We start from the raw sequence: 18,261 nt of genomic DNA, 5'->3' as shown, positions 1-18,261 counted from the left end.
CAGGTGGTCGGCATTGTTTGATGAATGAATAAATTAATGAACAGGTGAATGAACGAGGCAGAGAAATAACCAGAATGGCTACCAGGTCCAAATGGCTCTCTGCTGTACTTAACTGCCACCTTCTCAGATTCCCTGACCCCTTATTTAAGCTGCAGCCCGACTGACCCCTTTCCCTCATCACACTTTACTTTTCCCCATAGCACGTGTCACCTAACATACGATGCGTTCATTTAGCATGTTTCCTGTTTCCCCCTGTCTCCCACCACAGAATGTAAACTCCAGGACGTCAGGAATCTGAGCGTGCTGTCCACTAACGTACTCCAAGCGCCTAGAACAGTGCCTGGCACATGGCAGGCACGTGTAAGAACCAGCGAGTAAAGGGGTGCATGAATGAATGAATAAACGAGCGAATAGCAGTTCTCAGCCTCATAGAAGAGGGGTCACAATCTCAAATGCGCTGTCCGCCTGCCCCGTAACGAACAGAGATGTAGGAATGAGTCCTGGGTTCGTTCCTGACTCGTCAACACGCTAAACCAGTCCACTAAAACCGCCCAACAGCCCGCTGGCCACCAATGTGCAGTCCAGGGCACCGAGCAGAATATTCCCATTTTGTGGATGGAGAAACTCTGGCCAGGTAGCTTAAGTGGCCTGCAGCGGATGACAGAGCCGGTGCTGTACTGGTCACTGTCTGCCTCCGTCCCCCTCCGCTGTCCTTTCTGGGTCCCCTGTCTGACGGAACTCAGACCCCAGTTCTGCGAGTCGGTCGCTCTCCTCCCGCGCTCGGAGGGCAGAACCTGGTGTCCTTGGGAGCGGCGTGCCCGGCCCTGTCGCGGGATGCAAAGGGAGTGCGCGCCTGGGTCCTCGAGTCCCCGGGAGCCCGACTCCCGCCGCCCCCGGGCCCGCGCCGCGCTCCCGCCCCTGCCCACCCCCGGCCGCGCTGTCAGTCTCCATTAGCACTAACAGGCTCCAGACGGAGCGGGCCGGGCGCTGGGCTAATGCAATCGGCGCGTTACCTGGGGCGCAGGCTACATTACCGGCCCGGCCCCCGCCCGGCGCGGCCAGACCCAGCCAGCCCGCGCCCCGCCGGTCGCCCCGCGCCTCCAGCGCTTCCCCGGCCGCGCCCGAGCGCCACGCGGCGGAGCTCAGCCCCAGGCCGCGCCCCAGAGCCCCGCAAGGCGCGGCGGGTCGGGGGCAGGCAGGGCGCACCGCACCCGGGACAGCCTCGCCGCCGGACACGTCAGTGCGCCCTGCGCGCGGGACCGAGCTAGGCGTGACCGGCCTGGAGAGGCCAGGGCCGGGACGCGCGAGCCCGAGTGGCAGCAAGTTTGTAGTGCACAGGTGTAAGTGTCCGGGAAGGCGCCCGGGGCTGCCGAGGTGGCGCAGACCTGAGCTGGGGAGGGGTGCGGCACGCTGCACCGGGCCCGGTCACAGCCCTGGGAAACCTCTGCCTCGGTGCGTCCAAACCCCGCCGTTTGGGGGCGAGAGAGCGCGGGTGAACGAGGGAGGGCGCTGCGGGGTCTTCGGCAGGACCCGCAGGGCGGTCTCCGACTCCGAGCTCCGTCCCAGTCGCGCGCACAACCTCTGTGTTCCAACAGACGCGCGCCCTTTCCTGGCAAGCTGGTGTCCGCTCAGCGCGTGCTGATCCTAGTGTCCCTGGCGCTCCTAGGGCGTCCCAGGAGGCGCAAGCGGGGAGGAACGGCCCGGTGACCACCTCTTTTCCTTTTATCCAAGCAGAGGCTCGGCGTGCCCTGGGGACCAATGAAGTCCCTCTCGCCAGCCGCACCCATGCTTCTGGCGCGGATGAACCCGCAGGTGCAGCCCGAGAACAGCGGGGAGGACCTGGCGCCCGAGCAGCCCCTGCGGGCGCGCAAAACTGCGGAGCTGCTGGTGGTGAAGGAGCGCAACGGCGTCCAGTGCCTCCTGGCGCCCCGCGGCGGCGACGCGCAGCCCAGGGAGACCTGGGGCAAGAAGATCGACTTCCTGCTGTCAGTGGTCGGCTTCGCGGTGGACCTAGCCAACGTGTGGCGCTTCCCCTACCTCTGCTACAAGAACGGCGGCGGTGAGCGCCTGGTGGAGCTGGGGGGGTTGAACTTGGGGGGCTACCTGTCCGCAGCGGTGGCCGGGACAGGAGCTGGGCTACACATGGGAGGAGAACGAGGAGACATGGTGGCAAGTCTGGGGTGCAGGAAGGGGCTGGACACGGCTCACAGAAAAAGAAGGATCGGAATGTTCAGTGGAAGAGTGAAATCGAGGCATGACCTCGGACAGCGATAGGCGCATGGGTGGAAAGACAGAATCCGGGGCGCCACGTTGGGGCAGGAACCTTGACCTGATGGGCCTCAGGAAGGGAAGCGGAGACTTGGAGGGCTCTTGCAGGAGCACCGTAAGTCTGTGGGATGAGACAGTGAGGCACATGGTGACCCTAAATCCAGCACTCTGAGCCTTGAGGCAGGGACTTCTGGGCCAGGAAGGGATAGAAGACTTGTGTTCCCTCAAGGCACCCCGGGAGGCCCCGCACTCCTGGGGACAGAGACCCTGGAATAGGTTGGCAGTTGTTTTGCTGGAGGGGTCGGCGTGCTCAGCCTTAGCGGGATCAGGTCGGTAGGTGCCAAGAGCTGGCCTGGTCCTCGAGGCAGGATGCCTGGGTGATTGGGATGAAAGTCCTGGCCACATTGCAGGGCGGAATTGGAGAGAGGCTGATAAGACTCCAGTGGAGCAGCCAGGCTGCTAGTCAGATTATGCACCTGCCCTGGCACGAGCACCCAGAGGTCACCTATGGTCAGTCAGGAGGAGGGTGGGATGCCACGCTGGGGGAAGCAGCCTGCAAGTCAGGTGCTGAACCCTAAGCCCAGCTCCACCCTGAGGAGCTTTGTCCCCAGAGTGCCCAGACCACCCCAGTCCTGCTACTTTTGCTGAGATGAGCTCAGAGGTGCCCTGCTGAAAGCCAGGGAAAATGACCTTCTGGAGGAAGAAATTGAGGGAGGGGAGCCCTGGGAACCCCTCTCTATCCACAGGGCCACTGCCCATCAGTGGCTGTGACTCAGGACTTGGGGGAGGTCAGAGGGAGGGAGGGCAAGAGTTTGGAGCCGGGTGAAGGGAAAGCTTATGACTTTGTTCCGTAGACTCTGGGACTCACAGCTCTTCCATGTGGAGTCTGGACACTTGCTTTGGAACGGGCAATGCTTGGTGTTTGCAAAGAAAGAGCGGGGGTGACCATAGGGAGCAGAGGATGCTGCTAAGAAAGCACCTGGCTCTTCCTATGAGGAAGTTAGCCCAAGGTTGGAGCCACAGATGAGGGTCTGAGTCCGTGATCTCCTTTGGCACCTCCTGAGCTGGGTCTGTCATTGTCACATACTCTGAGACAAGATGTCTGGGACAGCATTCCTGAACTTCAGGAGTATCTGAGGCCTGGGGCCTGACCCCTTGGGGACATTTGCTACTCTGCAGGCTCAGTAGTTGCGTCTGACCCTAGGATGGGGGTGGGCGGAGAGAGAAAGGTGAGAAAAGGGAAGCATCGTGCCGCTTCTCAAGGGTTTCTGGGCAGGTTTGAGCATTCTGGCCCTTTGGACCTAAGGAGAGAGAAAATGCAGATTCTGTGTATTTTTAGCAACCAGGGAGATGACGAATGAGGGACAGATTGAGAGACCTTAGGACACACCATCCCTCATGTCCTCAGTGGCCATCTGAGACTGCTTGTCCCTAGACAGGGGAAGGCTCTATCATCAATCAGCAATATTTATCTGGTTCCTCTCAGTGTGAGGCACAGTGCGAGGGCCCACCGGGGTCACCTAGATGCATGAACAGCCACTTCTGTCTGCCAGGAGCTTAGTCACCTAAGGTCTTCTTGTCGTGCTGCTGCAAGTTCTTCCCATTGTCACCCATGCTTGTTGAAACTGAAAGCACCCCAGACGACCAACTTGGAAGTCAGCTAATGGCCATTCTGGGGCTTTCTCGGGCTGTGTGCTCAGCCATTACCACCAATGCAGGCAAAGAGCACCTGTTGTATGCAAGGTGACATGCCAGGTTCCTAGGGTACCACATGGAACAAATTTGTCACAGGTTCCCATCTTAGGCGAAGTTGGCTGGAAGCTCCTTCTCCTGGGCTTGCCAGCCCTGCACACCGCCCATCTCAAGTTGTCAGGTGATTTGTGTCTTTGTGGGTCTGTCTCCCAAACAGGCTGGGGCACATTGAGGGCAGAGACTGTGGCTTTTTTGTCCCTGTATTTCTCATTCCCAAGATAAGACCTAGATCCTAGGAATGTGGCAGAAGGTGCCCAACAAACTTCCAAGCCCTCAGAGACCTCCTGACGTATCCAGAAACAACAATAGAAACACTTGGTGATAACTAACAAAGTAAAGTCACAGGCAGCTTACATGTTGGGAGTCTTGGCTGTAGAGTCCTGGGTTCTAGTTCCTACCTATGTGGCTTTGGCAGCTCATAAGACCTCAGTTTCCCCATCTATCATATGGCCGTAATGCTGTTCAGCTGGGAGCATTATTGTGAGGACAAATTGCAGTAATGCCCGTGGAGAGCCCAGCCTGGAGTCTGGCCTTAGGAAAGGTGGCTGCTGCTTTTTATTAACATCATTGTGATAATGTGTAACATGGGTGGAGAGGTGACAAGTATTCTAAAGGCCCAAGGAGGGGCTGCTTAGGAAATACGCAGAGGGGGTGAGCTGTGGTTGGAAGCCAGTTGCTCTGGAGGGGTGGGCACAGGCAAGCCGTGGGCAGGTATTCCAGCTGGGCACCAGGGCAGGAACGTACGTGGAATCCTCCCAGAGCCTAGCAGCGCAGGCTGGCTGAAGGGCAGGCCAGGAGAGATAAGGAGGGCAAGTTGGGGCTGGGCTGCGGAGGCCTTGAATGCCAGGCTAAGGGGTGGGGACGTTGTTGTACCAGTGACTTTCCATTTCTGGTTAGCACGTCCACACAGTTGGTGTGGGGGAGCAGTGCAGCCCCCCGATCTTGGAGTATGAGGCAGCTCCTTTCTCACTTACCCCTCACCCCTCCAGGCTGCTCAGCTGTTGCACTCTGGGCGTATTTCTGCCGAGACCTCCTGGCTGTTCCCTGTTGGATCAATTCTCATCCGGTAATTCTGAAGTTAGCCTCAGACATAGGCAAGCGGGCAGGAAGGTGGGTACCCCACAACTGTGGAAGCAGCCAGAAGATCCACGTTTGAATCCCAGCTCCGCCGCTCACTGTGTGACCTCAGGCAGGGCACAGCCCCTGTCTGAGCCTCCAGTTGTCTGCTCCAGCTGGACATAGCTTAGATGACTGCTCCTGTAACCCCCAAGATGCGTCTCTTTCCAATGACCTGGCTCAGGGCTTAACCGAAGCTGGGACTCACCCGCCCTATTATTTAATAGCCCTCAGTCTGTGTGCTCTTCTGGTGCCAGTATTAACAGAGTAACTCTCCAATTCTGACTGCTCACGCTGGCCCAGACTGGAGGATGTTTTGAAATAATGAAGGTGCCAATAGTTTAGGCCCCTGGCTAATATTTTCTGAATGAATTACTAGGGAAGATCAGCCTGTCTGAACATCTTACCGAAGGCCAGCTGCTGGCAGGCACGGGCTGTGGGAGGTTTCGGGAGGGGAAAGCCACTCTTGGAGATGCTGAGGCTTTGTTCAGAACCTTCTCAAACAGCTGGCCTCTGTGGGAGGGCGCGACCAGGCAGCGGGGCTGGTTCAGGGTTCTAGATTTTCCCTCCCTCACCTTCTCTGAACTGAGCCTCAGTTCCCTTGTATAGAAAAGGAGAAAGCCCCAGCACCTTTTGGCAAGGTAGGATGACATCAGAGACAGTACGTGTAAACCACCTGACATGGTGCCATGTAATAGGAGCTCAATAAATGTAGTTGTTAATATTTTGTTATTGTTCAATGATACTGGCTGCACGCTGGACCCGGGAGTGGGCAGGGTCTTGATTTTGGAAAGAGCAGAATTCATCCTAAGAGGAACTCGATGGAAGGAAACACAGCTGCAAAGTGGTGCCACTTGGGCCCGGGGCCCTGGCATGGTGGAAAGACCCAGAAATCCAGAGCCAGGCTTCACTCCACATCCTGACAGCCTGACCGCGTCTCACCATAGATTCTCCACCTGGAAAAGGGGGTTCGCGTTCCTGCACGGGGTCCCTTGAGGGCACCAGGAGATATTGTGGTTCTAAGTTCCCAGTGGACTTCCCTTCCTTCCCCAAGGAAGCTCAGGGGCTCAGGCACCCATGGCCCTTTTGGGAACCCTCTTGGCCAAAATATCTAGGATTCTCGAAACCAGGTGCAAAGGAACGACTGGTGCAGAGGTCAGGAGTTTCCAAACTCAGGCCACTTACATCTGGCCTGGCCGCAGGGGGCCGTCTACACCCTGTGCTTGCTGAGCCAGACACAGATTGCTCAGCTCGGGTGCACAAAGAGACAGCCAGCTGGTGTGGCGTTCCGCTGACAAGTCTGCGCTCCCCTTGGCGGCAACGAGGTGCTCATCTGGGACCTTGATCTGGGGTCACCAGCGTGATTTGGCCCATTCCTCCAAGCTTGCCAAAGGATGTGGAGAGGCTGTTCCCGACAAGATGTGGTTTAATAGGGATAAATGGTGCATCCTGCCCTGCAGTCCCCAACCCAACTGCCTAAGTAAGGATTAGGTCACAGCGCAAGTGGAGAAAGGCCCCGGGGCTTTCATTAGCTGCATCCTCCCTGGGAGTCGCTGCTGAGATGCACTTATTTAACCAGAACCACTTACTACATGCCTGTCACATGCCGGGGATATGGAGATGCACAAGAGACAATCCGTGCATTTAGGGAGCTCATAGTCTACTGCAGATGCTCTAAAAGTTAATGTCATTGTAGACTGTATTATTGAAGGTATTATATCCCAAATGAGGGAGGTAAGGTCCTACTCTGTTCTTTGTGGGCCGTATTTCCCTCTGCCGTGTAGTTCTGAGCGTCCCAAACACCCTCTGACTTGTTTCCTTTAAAGAGATCAGGATGGAGGAAACAGGAGACCAGAATCTTCACAGAGCTTTCAATAAAGCCACAGCTTTAGTAGTAAAAATCGAGCCCAGATCCTCCAAAGTTAACAGCAGAGGGAGAATCGCCACACGAGGAGGGGTAACCCCAACACTAGTTTCCCTGAATCCCACCCTGGTTCCCTCCTTTGAGGAGCTGCGTTTGACCCATCGGGCAGTGGGTGTGTTTCCTCCCTGAGGCTGTGTCTGGGTCTCAGAGTGTGATTTTTCTATTGTCTCGCTCAACAACGATCCACACAGAGGATGTCCGTGACCCAGTGTGTGTGGGCTTCTCCCCACCAACAAGCGAGCAATCGGTTCCGCAGAGGACACCAGCTGGGGGGTCCTCCGATTCAATCCTGACACTGTCCACCTGGAGATAGCATCAGATCCCACAGGTTGAGGGCTCAGTCCCCAAGACTATCCCTGCTTCAGATACCAGCGACAAGCTCCAGGTTGTTTCACCTGTGCTTCTGACCCGCCAGCTTTAATTGGGGTTCCCATGACCCCCTCCTTGGGTTCGAGTAATTTGCTAGAGTGGCTCACAGAACTCAGGGAAACACTCATGTTACTGGTTTATTATAAAAGATATTACAAAGGATACGGACCAAGAGATACATAGGGTGAGGTATGTGCCCTCCCCAGGCATGCCACCCCCCGGGAACGCCCATGTGTTCAGCTCTCCAGAAGCTCCCCATACCCCATCCTCTTGGACCTTCTATGGAGACTTCATTGGCATGATTGACAACCACGTACCAACGTGATTGGACAAAAAGGATGTGATCTAATACTAAGGCTGAGTGGGAAGCCCAGCAAGGCCTGTCCAGATTCTTCTTGGCCTCTCTCTGCAGGATTCCTTTCCCCAGGCCATGGGGCAGGACCCCTTCTGAAATGGGGGTCTTATGGGATCTTTCGACCAGAAAGTCAGGTCAGAGAATGTCGTTATGGCCAGTCTGAAGATAGAGAGGCTGGGGAAAGTTCCTGCCTTGGGGAGAAAAGGGAGTGGGTGAGAGAGGACAGGAGAAGGCTAGAGAGAGAGAGAGTCTGTTTCCTGATGTCTGTTTCTGAGGCCTAAAGTGTCCCAATATTATAACAGGTGCTATTGGAGTTGTGAGCCAGGGACTGTGCATGAAAGCACGTATATATGATATGTGTGTGTGTGTGTGTGTGTGTGTGTGTGTGTCATATATATTATAGTATCACACAGAGCTATGGCAAGAGCTCAGCTGTAGGGACTGGAGGTGAAGGTCAGGGAGTGTCTAAGTCCATTTAGTGTTGCTAAACAGAACACATGAGATTGGAAATTCATAAAGAAAAGAAGTTTATTTGGCTGGAAGTATCACGATTGGACAGCCACATCAGGTGAGGGTCTCAGGCTGCTTCCACTCGTGGTGGAAAACAGAATGGGAGCTGGGTGTGCAAAGAGATCACCCGGCGAGAGAGGAAACTAGAGTGGAGCAAGAACTCGCTCCCCGCCTCAGGAGGACCCGAATCTATTCATGAGGGATCCCCCCCGTGACCCTAACACCTGCCATTAGGCCCTGCACCCAATGCCGCTACATTGGGGATCAAACTTCAGCATGAGTTTTGGTGGGGACAAACAAACCATCTGCAAACCCTAGTGGGAAGCAACCCCTTCTGGAGCAAAAAAAGCCAGTTCCCATCATTTTGTATAGAATTTCCTCTTACAGCACCAGGAACTTACTATGCAAAGGCTTATCTGGTTGGTCCTGGGGGGGTCTCAGCGAAGTGCAGGAAAAGGAGCAAAGAGGTGCAAGGCCCACCTGGGCTGAGGCTGCAGCACCCACAGTGGTGTGCGGGCCCCGAGGAGATCAGTCTTGGGGAGGAGGAGGCACAAGTTGGCCGCACGTGGCTCAGCCACGGTACGCCCAGCAGAGAGTGTCTCTGTGTTGCCAAACTGGAACGAGCTGGGCTTGCTTTATGATAGGAACGGAGTGTTTTCCCACAGAAATGAGCACAGGAAGCCGGCTACTTGACCGGAAGACACTCTGAGGGGGACCCCACGTCTGATTCGCTTTGGTCTCCGGGCCCCTGAGGCATGTGAAGGGTGCCAGGCAGGCAGGGGGTAGGGGCCGCAGGGGAGAGGTCTGGGGGAGGGAAGCCAGCAGCGCTGGCTAGAGGGGTGACCCCAGTGGGGCTCCAAAGCTGGGAAAGCCTCTCAGACCTGTCCCGAGGGGAGCACCACGGTGAGGGGCCGGGACTTTATGCCCCCGTGTTGATCGGTCACTGGGTGCCACTTGCTTGGGAAGGGGATGTGGCCTTGGGTGAGGCAGTTCCCAGAGGGCTGGCAGCTGAGGGCTGGGGACTCCCAGCAGCTGAGGGGACAGGCTCGTCATTCCCGAGGGGGGATCTGGGAGTCCTTTTTGGTAACAGAATGGGCGGTGGCCTGTGGCCGTCCTCTGTCCTGCACCTGCTCAGGGTCAGCGCACCTGCTCGGACACAAGGGGGAGGAGCCAGCCCCTCTTGGGATGGGGACCCTTGACCCTGACCCTTGACCCTGACCCTTGACCCTGACCCTTGAGGAGCCCAAGGGACCGCGTCAGAGCCCTGTGCTGTTGAGCCCGCAGCGGCGGCGTTCATGCCCTGCTCTGCAAGGGCCCGGCCACCCTCCAGCCCACGGGCGAGCCTGTGCTTGCTGCTTCCAGTTGACAAAGGTGCCTCACATCGGTCCTCGAGTATAATGATGGGACATGATTCCTGTTTGCAGACACCCACTGAGCGCCCCACTTCGCCTCCGTTATCGGTGGTTATCACAGCAGACCAGCGAGGCGGGTGTCATTGTCCCCACTTACAAAGGGGAGCCACGGCTCAGAGAAGGTGCATTTGCCCAGGGTCACACAGCCGTCGCTAGCGGGGCTGGGGGGCAGGATTATCCTCAGACGCAGGCAAGGGGCTGCGCTGGGTCCTGTGCTTCCGAGAGCCCAGCTCCGCTGCTTCCGGGCCTGCGTGGGCCCCTTGCTGGGTTCCTGCTTCTGCGGTATGGACCGTGCCGCAGCGCTCACAGCCCCAGCCCGGGGGCAGGCCGGGGGCGTGGTGTCCGTAGGGGCTGTGGACAGAGCTCACACGTGGTGGAAGAGTCCACATGCATGTGCAAAAGGCCTCTCACGTGGCTGGATGGAGTGGAGCGGGGAAGGGAGGGGCAGGCAAATGGGACACCCCTGTGCCGCCACCTCCCCACCCAGAGCCCCAAGAGCTGAGGATTCCAAGCTTGAACTTGATAATAGATCCCTTACAAAGGTCTCTTGGTCAAAGTAGCTTGATGGAACGTTTCATTTCACAGCTGTGACTTGATTTGTCGTCTTTAAATATGTCGATGTGCGAGCAGCCTGTCTCCTGACCCAGGTCTCAGCCTCCCTTGCACTCTGCTGTCTGCTGTGCTACCGGGGTGCCCTGGGGTGTGGAGCCAGGAGGGACAAACCTGGCCTCCCTAGGCAGGGACCAAGGTTTTCTTGGGACTCTGGTGAAAGCCACAAGCAGTAACAACCTATAGCTGCACCGTGGGCAGCACTAAGGGAATAGTTGCATGAATTTTCCTTTCTTGGGTATAGTAGAGTGTGGCCAGAATTCTCAGGTTAAGGAATCGTGCTCTCAACAGACTGGGCATCTGGCCTGCTAGGGGTTGGGGGACCCTCTCTCCTACCTGCAGTCGCCTCCGTGACCACACTCTCTCCACCTCCCTGCAGTTCCCCACGGGGGTCAGAGGATGTGGGGAGAGCCCACCCCTCACTGAGCTGCCTCCCCTAGGTATTTCCTCCCTCTTCCTGAGGTCCTCCTCACTGCCAGGGCTGCTCTAGCACATTCCACTCTGAACTCACTGACCCCTGGGCTCCTCTTCCTGAGGACTTGGCATTTGCGCAGAGGATTCCAGATCCCTCTGTGAGCGGCAGAGTTTCTCTCCCGTGGTGGGATGCCAAGCAGTGGGGGTGATGGGTCAGACACTTTCATTACTAAGTTCATCCAAAGGCCACTGGTTATTGTCTTTTTCACAGTCAACAAATATTTTTCTCATGTGGTCATGTGAGTGTGTCAATGTGCAAAATTATGTGCGTACCTTTGCACGAGTATGCACAGGTGTGCATTTGTGCATATGCATATGGAGACTCGCAGGTACTGAGCCCCGCACGAGGTATAGCCTGCCTGTGTTTTTCCAGGTCTGGCCCCATCAGCCCAGCACCTCCACAGCCAGATCATTCCAGAGCCAAGACAGGATTCTGGGCTTGTGGGCCCTGAGACCCTCAGGCCCTGCGTGCGGCTGGTTGCAGCTGGCACCGCCACACATGGAGACGTAGCAGGACCACAAGAATGTGGCAGTTACGAGCCTTGCAGGGCAGTAACTTCTAGGGGTTTTGCAAACAGCCTCAGTTTCCAAGGAGCCACTGCAGGGCTGTTTTTAATGAGCCATCGCAGCTGACTTCTGTCACCCCTGAATCCCCTTTCTGACTCTCCAGCCCTGCCCTGGTTTCCTTCTGCAAGGGGCCTTGCGCAAGCCAGCGATCCTCTCATAGAAAAAGGCCCTGACCATGGGGCAGCTCTCTGTGTTTCATTCATACTCAGCCATTTCACCAATCTTGAGTCTTCTTGATCCATTTTCACCCGAACGAAGCCTTGGCAGGCCCACGTCTAACAGACTCCTAGACAAGAGCTGCACCCGCTTTCCTTACTCGCGCTGTTTGCTGAGACTCCCGGCCAGCAGAGGAGAGATGAATGCCAAACGGGCAATCTACCTACGCATTGGCAGTGCCACCCCGAGGTCTGGAGGTGGGGAAACTGGTCAGAGTGAGTGGCTGGGTTGACCGGCTGATGTTGCCCTCTCCCTTCCTTGGCTGTGTAGGGAAGAAAATTGAGTCCTCAGTGGCCATCCACCGGGCCAGGGTCTGAGCCGTGAATCCTGGCTTTTTCCTTCCGCATGTTCCCTTGGGCCGCTGACTTCAGTCTCCAGGCCTATTAAACACTTTGACACATCTATCCACCCGCTCCCTTCCCCAGCCCTGGCTCTACACCCGCAAGGGGAGTAGCAGTTGGCCACAGACAGAGTGGAGCTCACACAGATGCAGGTTTGCAGCCAGGCTGCGTACTGACAAGCATGGCTGTCAAGGACAAGCTACTTGATCTTTTTAAGCCTTAGTTTTCTTGTCCATAAAATGGGATTAGTGGTAATTCTCTCTCGGGGTGGTATTAAGTGAATACTCATGTAAAAACTTGTGTGTGGCTTGGCATACAACAGGTGCTCAATAAATGGTACTTGTTACTTCCACCAACCGCACTGCCTACCCCCAACAGCAGCAGCGGCAACACCATCCTGTCGGCAGTGTGGATGGGCATGGGTTCCCGTGCCAGACCAGCCCTCTCTATGCGGGAGAGAGAAGAGTGGAGAATGAAAGGAGCAAATGAGGAGGGAAAGAAATGGCACATGGCCACTTCTAGAAGTCCAGCCTGGAGCAGGAACTGGAGCCTTGGACCATCCTATAACAACAGACCAGGTGGCTCACTTGGCCCCAGATCTCCAGTCCCAGAACAACCACCCTCTAACCCTATTCAGATTCATGTCCTTCATTTACGCTAGAATGTTCTAGAATCTATGGGGTGTGTTGGGAACAGCTCTGGAGCTTTGGGGCCAGGAAGACCTAGGTCCAAATCCCAGATCTATCACTTACCAGCAAGGTGAGTTTGGTCAAGTCACTTAATTTCTCCAAGCCTCGGTTTCCTCCTCTGAAAAGTGGTTATAGCAGTTTCTACCTCAGAGGTTTCCTGGGTCATATAAATGGATCACAGATGCCTAGTGCCCAGTGTGCTGCTTGACACATAGGAGGGTCATGTCCCAGTAGTTTTCCCTACCTCCCACCCCACTGGCCCATCTTGTGCTCAGAAGGGTCTGAGTCTCCCAGCATCGGGCTGACACTTCATGCTTTGTCCTTAAGAGCCCTGGGCTTCCTGAGAAGTCCTGAGATGAAGATAGAGACCGAGTTTGAGTAGCTGAGTGAGTTTGACCCTCGGTGCCATGTGACTTTGCCACAGTTCTTTGCTAGCTTGGAGCCTTAATGTCCACATCTGTAAAATAGAGATAGTAATCTTTGCATTTTAGGGTTGTGAAGATTGAATGAGATGTTGCATGAAGAGTGTCTGGCACACAGTAGGGGCTCAGCAAGTGTAGCTGCTGGTATCTGTTGTGAGTATTGCTAATGTTACCCTTGTTAAACAATTCCCCCTTTCTTAGTTTCTTGGAGAGTATTTGGTTTCCAAGGCTACAGCATCTCAGCCAAATGCCGATGGCAGGAGGAGTCTGCTCCAGCCCGGCCACCTCTGGCTGCATCTAGAAAGGAGCTGGCATTTTGCATTGGTCATGCTTGCAGGCTGGGCTGATGTGGCATGTGTCCCAGTGAGTCACCTCGTGGCGTCAGAGCTGTCAGGGCACACTGAGAATGGTTTCTGGAACTCAGATGCATCTAGTTCCACCAGGAATTGTCCAGGGATTAATTGCTGCCTGTTGCCTGGGAGTCCCCTCAAGTTTCTGGGATGCTCTGGGTGGGCATCTCCCTGGTCAGACTTGAGCCTCCGGCCCCTTTGTTCCAGAATTTATCTTCAGCCATCTGTCGCAGGGTGAACCTAACAGGCTGCAAGACCCGAATGCGAGTCCTGCTCCTGTCATTTACCAGCAGTGCACACGGGGACAATTCGACTCCCTTCTCTGCCCCTCAGCTTCCCCCTGGGGGACATAATGACCCTGACTGCTTATTATGTTGGCAGACTATTGCGAGACTCTCGAAGGGTCCAGTGAGATCATGTTTGGAGAAGCCACACGTGACCCTAAAATGATATCGATAGGAAAAAAATCAGAAACTCAGTCCTATGTAACCTTAGGCACTGTCTCCCCCTCTCTGGTTTTGATTTTCTTGCCTGTAAAAGGAAGAGTTTGGGTTGGATTGGCATTCCCAGAGTGATGACTCATGAAAGAAAAGGTTCCGTGTTTAAATAAATTCAGTAAAGGCTACGTTGTTATCCTCCTCGTGGTGTGTCACAGCGAGCACTTGTATATCAAGAGCTAGGAGAAGCCTGCAAGAAACAAACCTCTTTAGCTTTGCTTAACCCAGATGAATGATACTATGCTACTAATTTGACCACAGGACATCATTATTATGATGCTCATTATTACTACTACTATACTTACTGTTACTGTTAGGATTATTTGTATTAATTGCTCTGCACAACTCTATTTACCTGCCCCAAAACAGTCCTTGGAAAACGGCCAGGTGAGCAGATGACTCAGCGCAGACACTGATCCAAGCACTCTGAGGGGCAGGGGTCTAGTGTGTCACGCTCTGCCTCTGTGTCCTCCAGGTGCCTTCCTGATCCCCTACACTCTGTTCCTCATCATCGCAGGGATGCCCCTGTTCTACATGGAGCTGGCGCTGGGACAGTACAACCGGGAAGGGGCAGCCACCGTGTGGAAGATCTGCCCATTCTTCAAAGGTAAAAAAGGGGCCAGGGAGAAGTCAATGGTTGTTCAAAAAGGCTTCCCTGTTGGCCCTGGGGAATTGGCACCAAAGGTGAGATCTGAGATTGACCTCCTCTCTTATGGGATTCACAGATATTGACAAGGTCAAGAGTGTCCACCATCCAAAGTTACATGGAGAACATTTGGTATGCCAGGAATAGCATTAGCAGATAGAGTCTGGAAACCTGAGTTCCAGTCCAGGCTATACCAGCTGAATGACCAGAGTCTGTTTTCCTAAACAGGAAATTCTTACAAAAGTGTCAGAAGTACCCAGCACACATATCACTATTCTCCCTTCTTGCTCCCATGGCAGACATGATAAATTGATCATGGATCTTTATGAGCTCAGCCAGAAAGCAGACTCAATCCTTAATACAACAGCCACAACTAATCGTTTGCAGCCTGGATATAAGATGAAGCCTGTTTGCATTCCGGCCTATGAGCACATCTGCAGAGAGTAGCCATAGCAACTCCCATTTCTTGGCCCCTATGGAGCTGGGAGAAGGGCATGGAGTAAGACGTAGTCTCTGTCAAGCACTGGTTAGAGAACTAGGCCTACATGGCGATGAGGGCTAGGATGACTCCCATGAGCCTCTGCTTAGCTGGCAGGTGTATCCTGAGTACCTTCTGTGTACTCAGTCCTGTGGGAGATACAGGCTGATATCTTATAAGACATGTACTAGTTAAGATTTTCTATTGTTTAATTGCCAACTCAAACTGGCTTTAATATTAATATAAGAGGGAATTTATTGGCTTATGTTATGGTAAAGTTCAGGGGCTGTAGCTTCAGGTGTAGCTAGATCCAGGTGCCCAAATAGTGTTGCCTGGGATCTGTCTCTCTCTTTTCTTCCGTGTCATCAGTCTTGGGTACATTCTTCTTAAGTGCTTGTAAAGGTGGCCATCAGCAACCCTAGGCTTGAAATTCTACCAAGTTTAACAGAGACCAAAAACAAAAGCACAAACAAATAAACAACAAAAACCTTTATATATTCCTCACTTCATTAAAGGTCCCAGAGAAGACTATCATTGGTTTGACTTGAGTCACGTGCCCATCTATTAACCAATCTCTATGGCTATGGGGAAGCACTACTCTGATTGGCCAGGCCTGCATCATGTGATCAAGGAAGGAGGGGAGGATTAGCTTCATCCAAACCTCACAGGCTAAGAATTGTTTAAGACTAATCCCTTAAAGCAATACTTGGCAGGCAAAAAAATATGTCTATGTCTACTCTAGGCAAAAATCGTAGAACTAGCCCTAAAGGAGCTTCTGATGCTTTCAGGAATGTGATATTGGCACACAGCAGGGGGCTGAGAATAGGGCCCAGGAAACATACTGGGCTGAAGTTCTGATAGGGGAGTGCTTGCTTGGGGTTCCCTGGGAACCAGATCCTGAGACAAGGATTTGAGTGCAAGGAGTTATTTGGGAGGGGATCCCAGAAAGCAGCAGTTGGAGATAGGGAGGGGGAGGCAGTCCATAGAGGGTGTGTTGTCAGGTCAGTTCCACCAGGAGTGAGGAGCTCAGGGCACTGGCGGAGAGTGTGCAACACGCCTCGGAGTTATCCTGCCTTAGGGGGAGGGAGCTGGGATACTTACCCCCCAAATCCCTCACATAGCTGCTCCCTGGGGACATTAGGTCACCTTTCTGATGAGCAGGCAGGGGGGTGTCCAGTGAGAAGAGAGAGCCCTAAGGCAGAGGGATGGTAGGTGCCTACAGAATGTGGGCGGGGCTCTGACAATCCGCTACGGAAAAAGAGAAACAGGGGGTCAGGAGTGCAGTGGTTGGAGCCAACTCCCCAGGAGAGGGAGCTCTGGGGTTGGGCCCTGGGAAGCCACTGGCTGACTCCTCCGTCCCCATCCAGGAGTCGGCTATGCCGTGATCCTAATCGCCCTCTACGTCGGCTTCTACTACAACGTCATCATTGCCTGGTCGCTGTACTACCTCTTCTCCTCTTTCACCCTCAATCTGCCCTGGACTGACTGTGGCCATGCCTGGAACAGCCCCAACTGCACCGACCCCAAGCTCCTCAACGGCTCTGTGCTGGGCAACCACACCAAGTACTCCAAGTACAAGTTCACGCCGGCGGCAGAGTTTTACGAGTAAGTCACGGACCCCTCATCCTGGGCCTGTTGAGGCCCGTGCTGGGCATGAGCTGAGCCAAACACTAAAGGAAAACCACAAAGAGAGGAAGGGGCAAACGCCAGTCAGCACGTTAATGTTTACGAGGCAGCCACAGGCCTGGCGCTGGGCTAGGAGCTGAGGACACAGCCCTGGACGAGGCAGTTTGAGCAGCTCGTGTTCTGGGGCAGGAGAGGGGAGGCAGGGAGGTATCGCACAAGTAAACAGAGAAACCAGAGACTTTGGAGTGTGCGTGGCCCGCAGGGAACACAGCACATTGGAGAGTGCAATTGCTCGTAAGGAACTGGAACCACGTATGTGGGAGAAACCGATTGCAGAGGGGAAGGAACTTCGTCTCAGTGGTCAGGGAAGGCCTCTCTGAGGAGGTGACGTAGGAACTAATGAAGTCAGTGCAGGGAACATCTCGGGGTTCAGCGACAGGTGCGGAACTGCAATTTGAACCCGAGTCAATGCGATCCTGAAGCTGTCCTCTGACCCACGCTGGGCTACTGTCTGTCTGGGGCTTCCACTGGGGAAAGCAGACAGAGAGTATGAGTGACATTCAACAGGTGGGAAGTGGCCAGCGACATGCGGCTTCGGGGAATTATCTGGACGAAGTGTGCATGAGAGGCACTGAACAGTGGTAGCAGACAGACATCGTTAAAAAACAAAAATAAGAAAGAAACTTTTATGTAGAAATAATTTTATACATAGAAAAGTTGTAAAAATAATATATACTCATCACCCAACTGTACCTTCTATAACCGTGGGACACTTTTGAAACCAGAAAATTAACATTGATATACTCTTAGCTAATCTACTACAGACCTTATTTGAATTTCACCTGTTTTCCCACTAATGTCCTTTCCTGGTATTGAGTTGTCAGTTCTCTCCTCTCCATATTCTCCAACCTGTGAGAGTTCTTTGGTCTTTCCTTGAGCTTCATGACCTTGACACTTTTGAAGAAGATTATTGGCCAGTTATTCTGTGAACTATCTCTCCATTTGGGTTTGTTTGTTGTTTTCTCACAATTAGACCAAGGTCATGCATTTTTGGCAAGAATACCATAGACATGACGTCTTTCTCAGCGCATCCTGTAGGGGACGCAGTGTCAATCTGACTCATTACTTGTGATGTTAACCTTGAACGCTCGGCTAAGTTGGAGTCTGCCAGTAATTTTCCTTTTTTAATGAACAGGTACCTGTTGGGGAGATGCTAAGAGGGTGTGTAAATATCTAGATTATCGTTATACTTTTGCCCACATGTCTCAGCAGCCATTGGTGGATTCTTGCAAAGATTATTATGATAGTGTTTGTCTAATTGTGATTTTCTATTTCCATCATTCCGTCTAAATTAATTAATGGGAATTCTTCTGTAAGGAAGAGTTGGCCCTTCCTCCTGTTTATTTATTCAATTATTCATTTATATCAGTATGAGCTCGGGGATATTTATTTTATTCCGTGCTCTTAATCCATAACCATTGTTGTTTAATTTGTTGTTCCCCTGAATCTTCTCAGCCTTTTAAGTCCTTGAGCAGGTGACAGCAGGCTCGTTCTCAGCCACCTAATTTAAAATGTATATATGAGGCCGGGCGTGGTGGCTCACGCCTGTAATCCTAGCTCTCTGGGAGGCCGAGGCGGGC

General features: G+C 53.8%; 1 protein-coding gene across 1 annotated transcript in view; it reads left to right on the top strand.

Moving 5' to 3' along the window:
* The first annotated feature begins 956 nt into the window (after positions 1 to 956).
* Positions 957 to 18,261, top strand: part of SLC6A2 (solute carrier family 6 (neurotransmitter transporter), member 2) — a 42,981-nt gene continuing 25,676 nt past the window's right edge. Inside the window, exons 1-4 of the mRNA XM_012662672.1 lie at positions 957 to 1,236; positions 1,735 to 2,059; positions 14,347 to 14,478; positions 16,363 to 16,600. Coding sequence (XP_012518126.1) covers positions 1,759 to 2,059; positions 14,347 to 14,478; positions 16,363 to 16,600 — 671 coding nt within the window. The 5' untranslated portion in view covers positions 957 to 1,236; positions 1,735 to 1,758. The remainder of the gene's footprint in view (positions 1,237 to 1,734; positions 2,060 to 14,346; positions 14,479 to 16,362; positions 16,601 to 18,261) is intronic.

Source organism: Propithecus coquereli, unplaced genomic scaffold (assembly GCF_000956105.1).
Source record: "Propithecus coquereli isolate 6110/MARCELLA unplaced genomic scaffold, Pcoq_1.0 Scaffold770, whole genome shotgun sequence".
In the NCBI taxonomy this organism is placed as follows: domain Eukaryota; kingdom Metazoa; phylum Chordata; class Mammalia; order Primates; family Indriidae; genus Propithecus; species Propithecus coquereli.
Note: the sequence above shows the minus strand (reverse complement) of the source record. Positions and strands in the feature narration are given on the sequence as shown.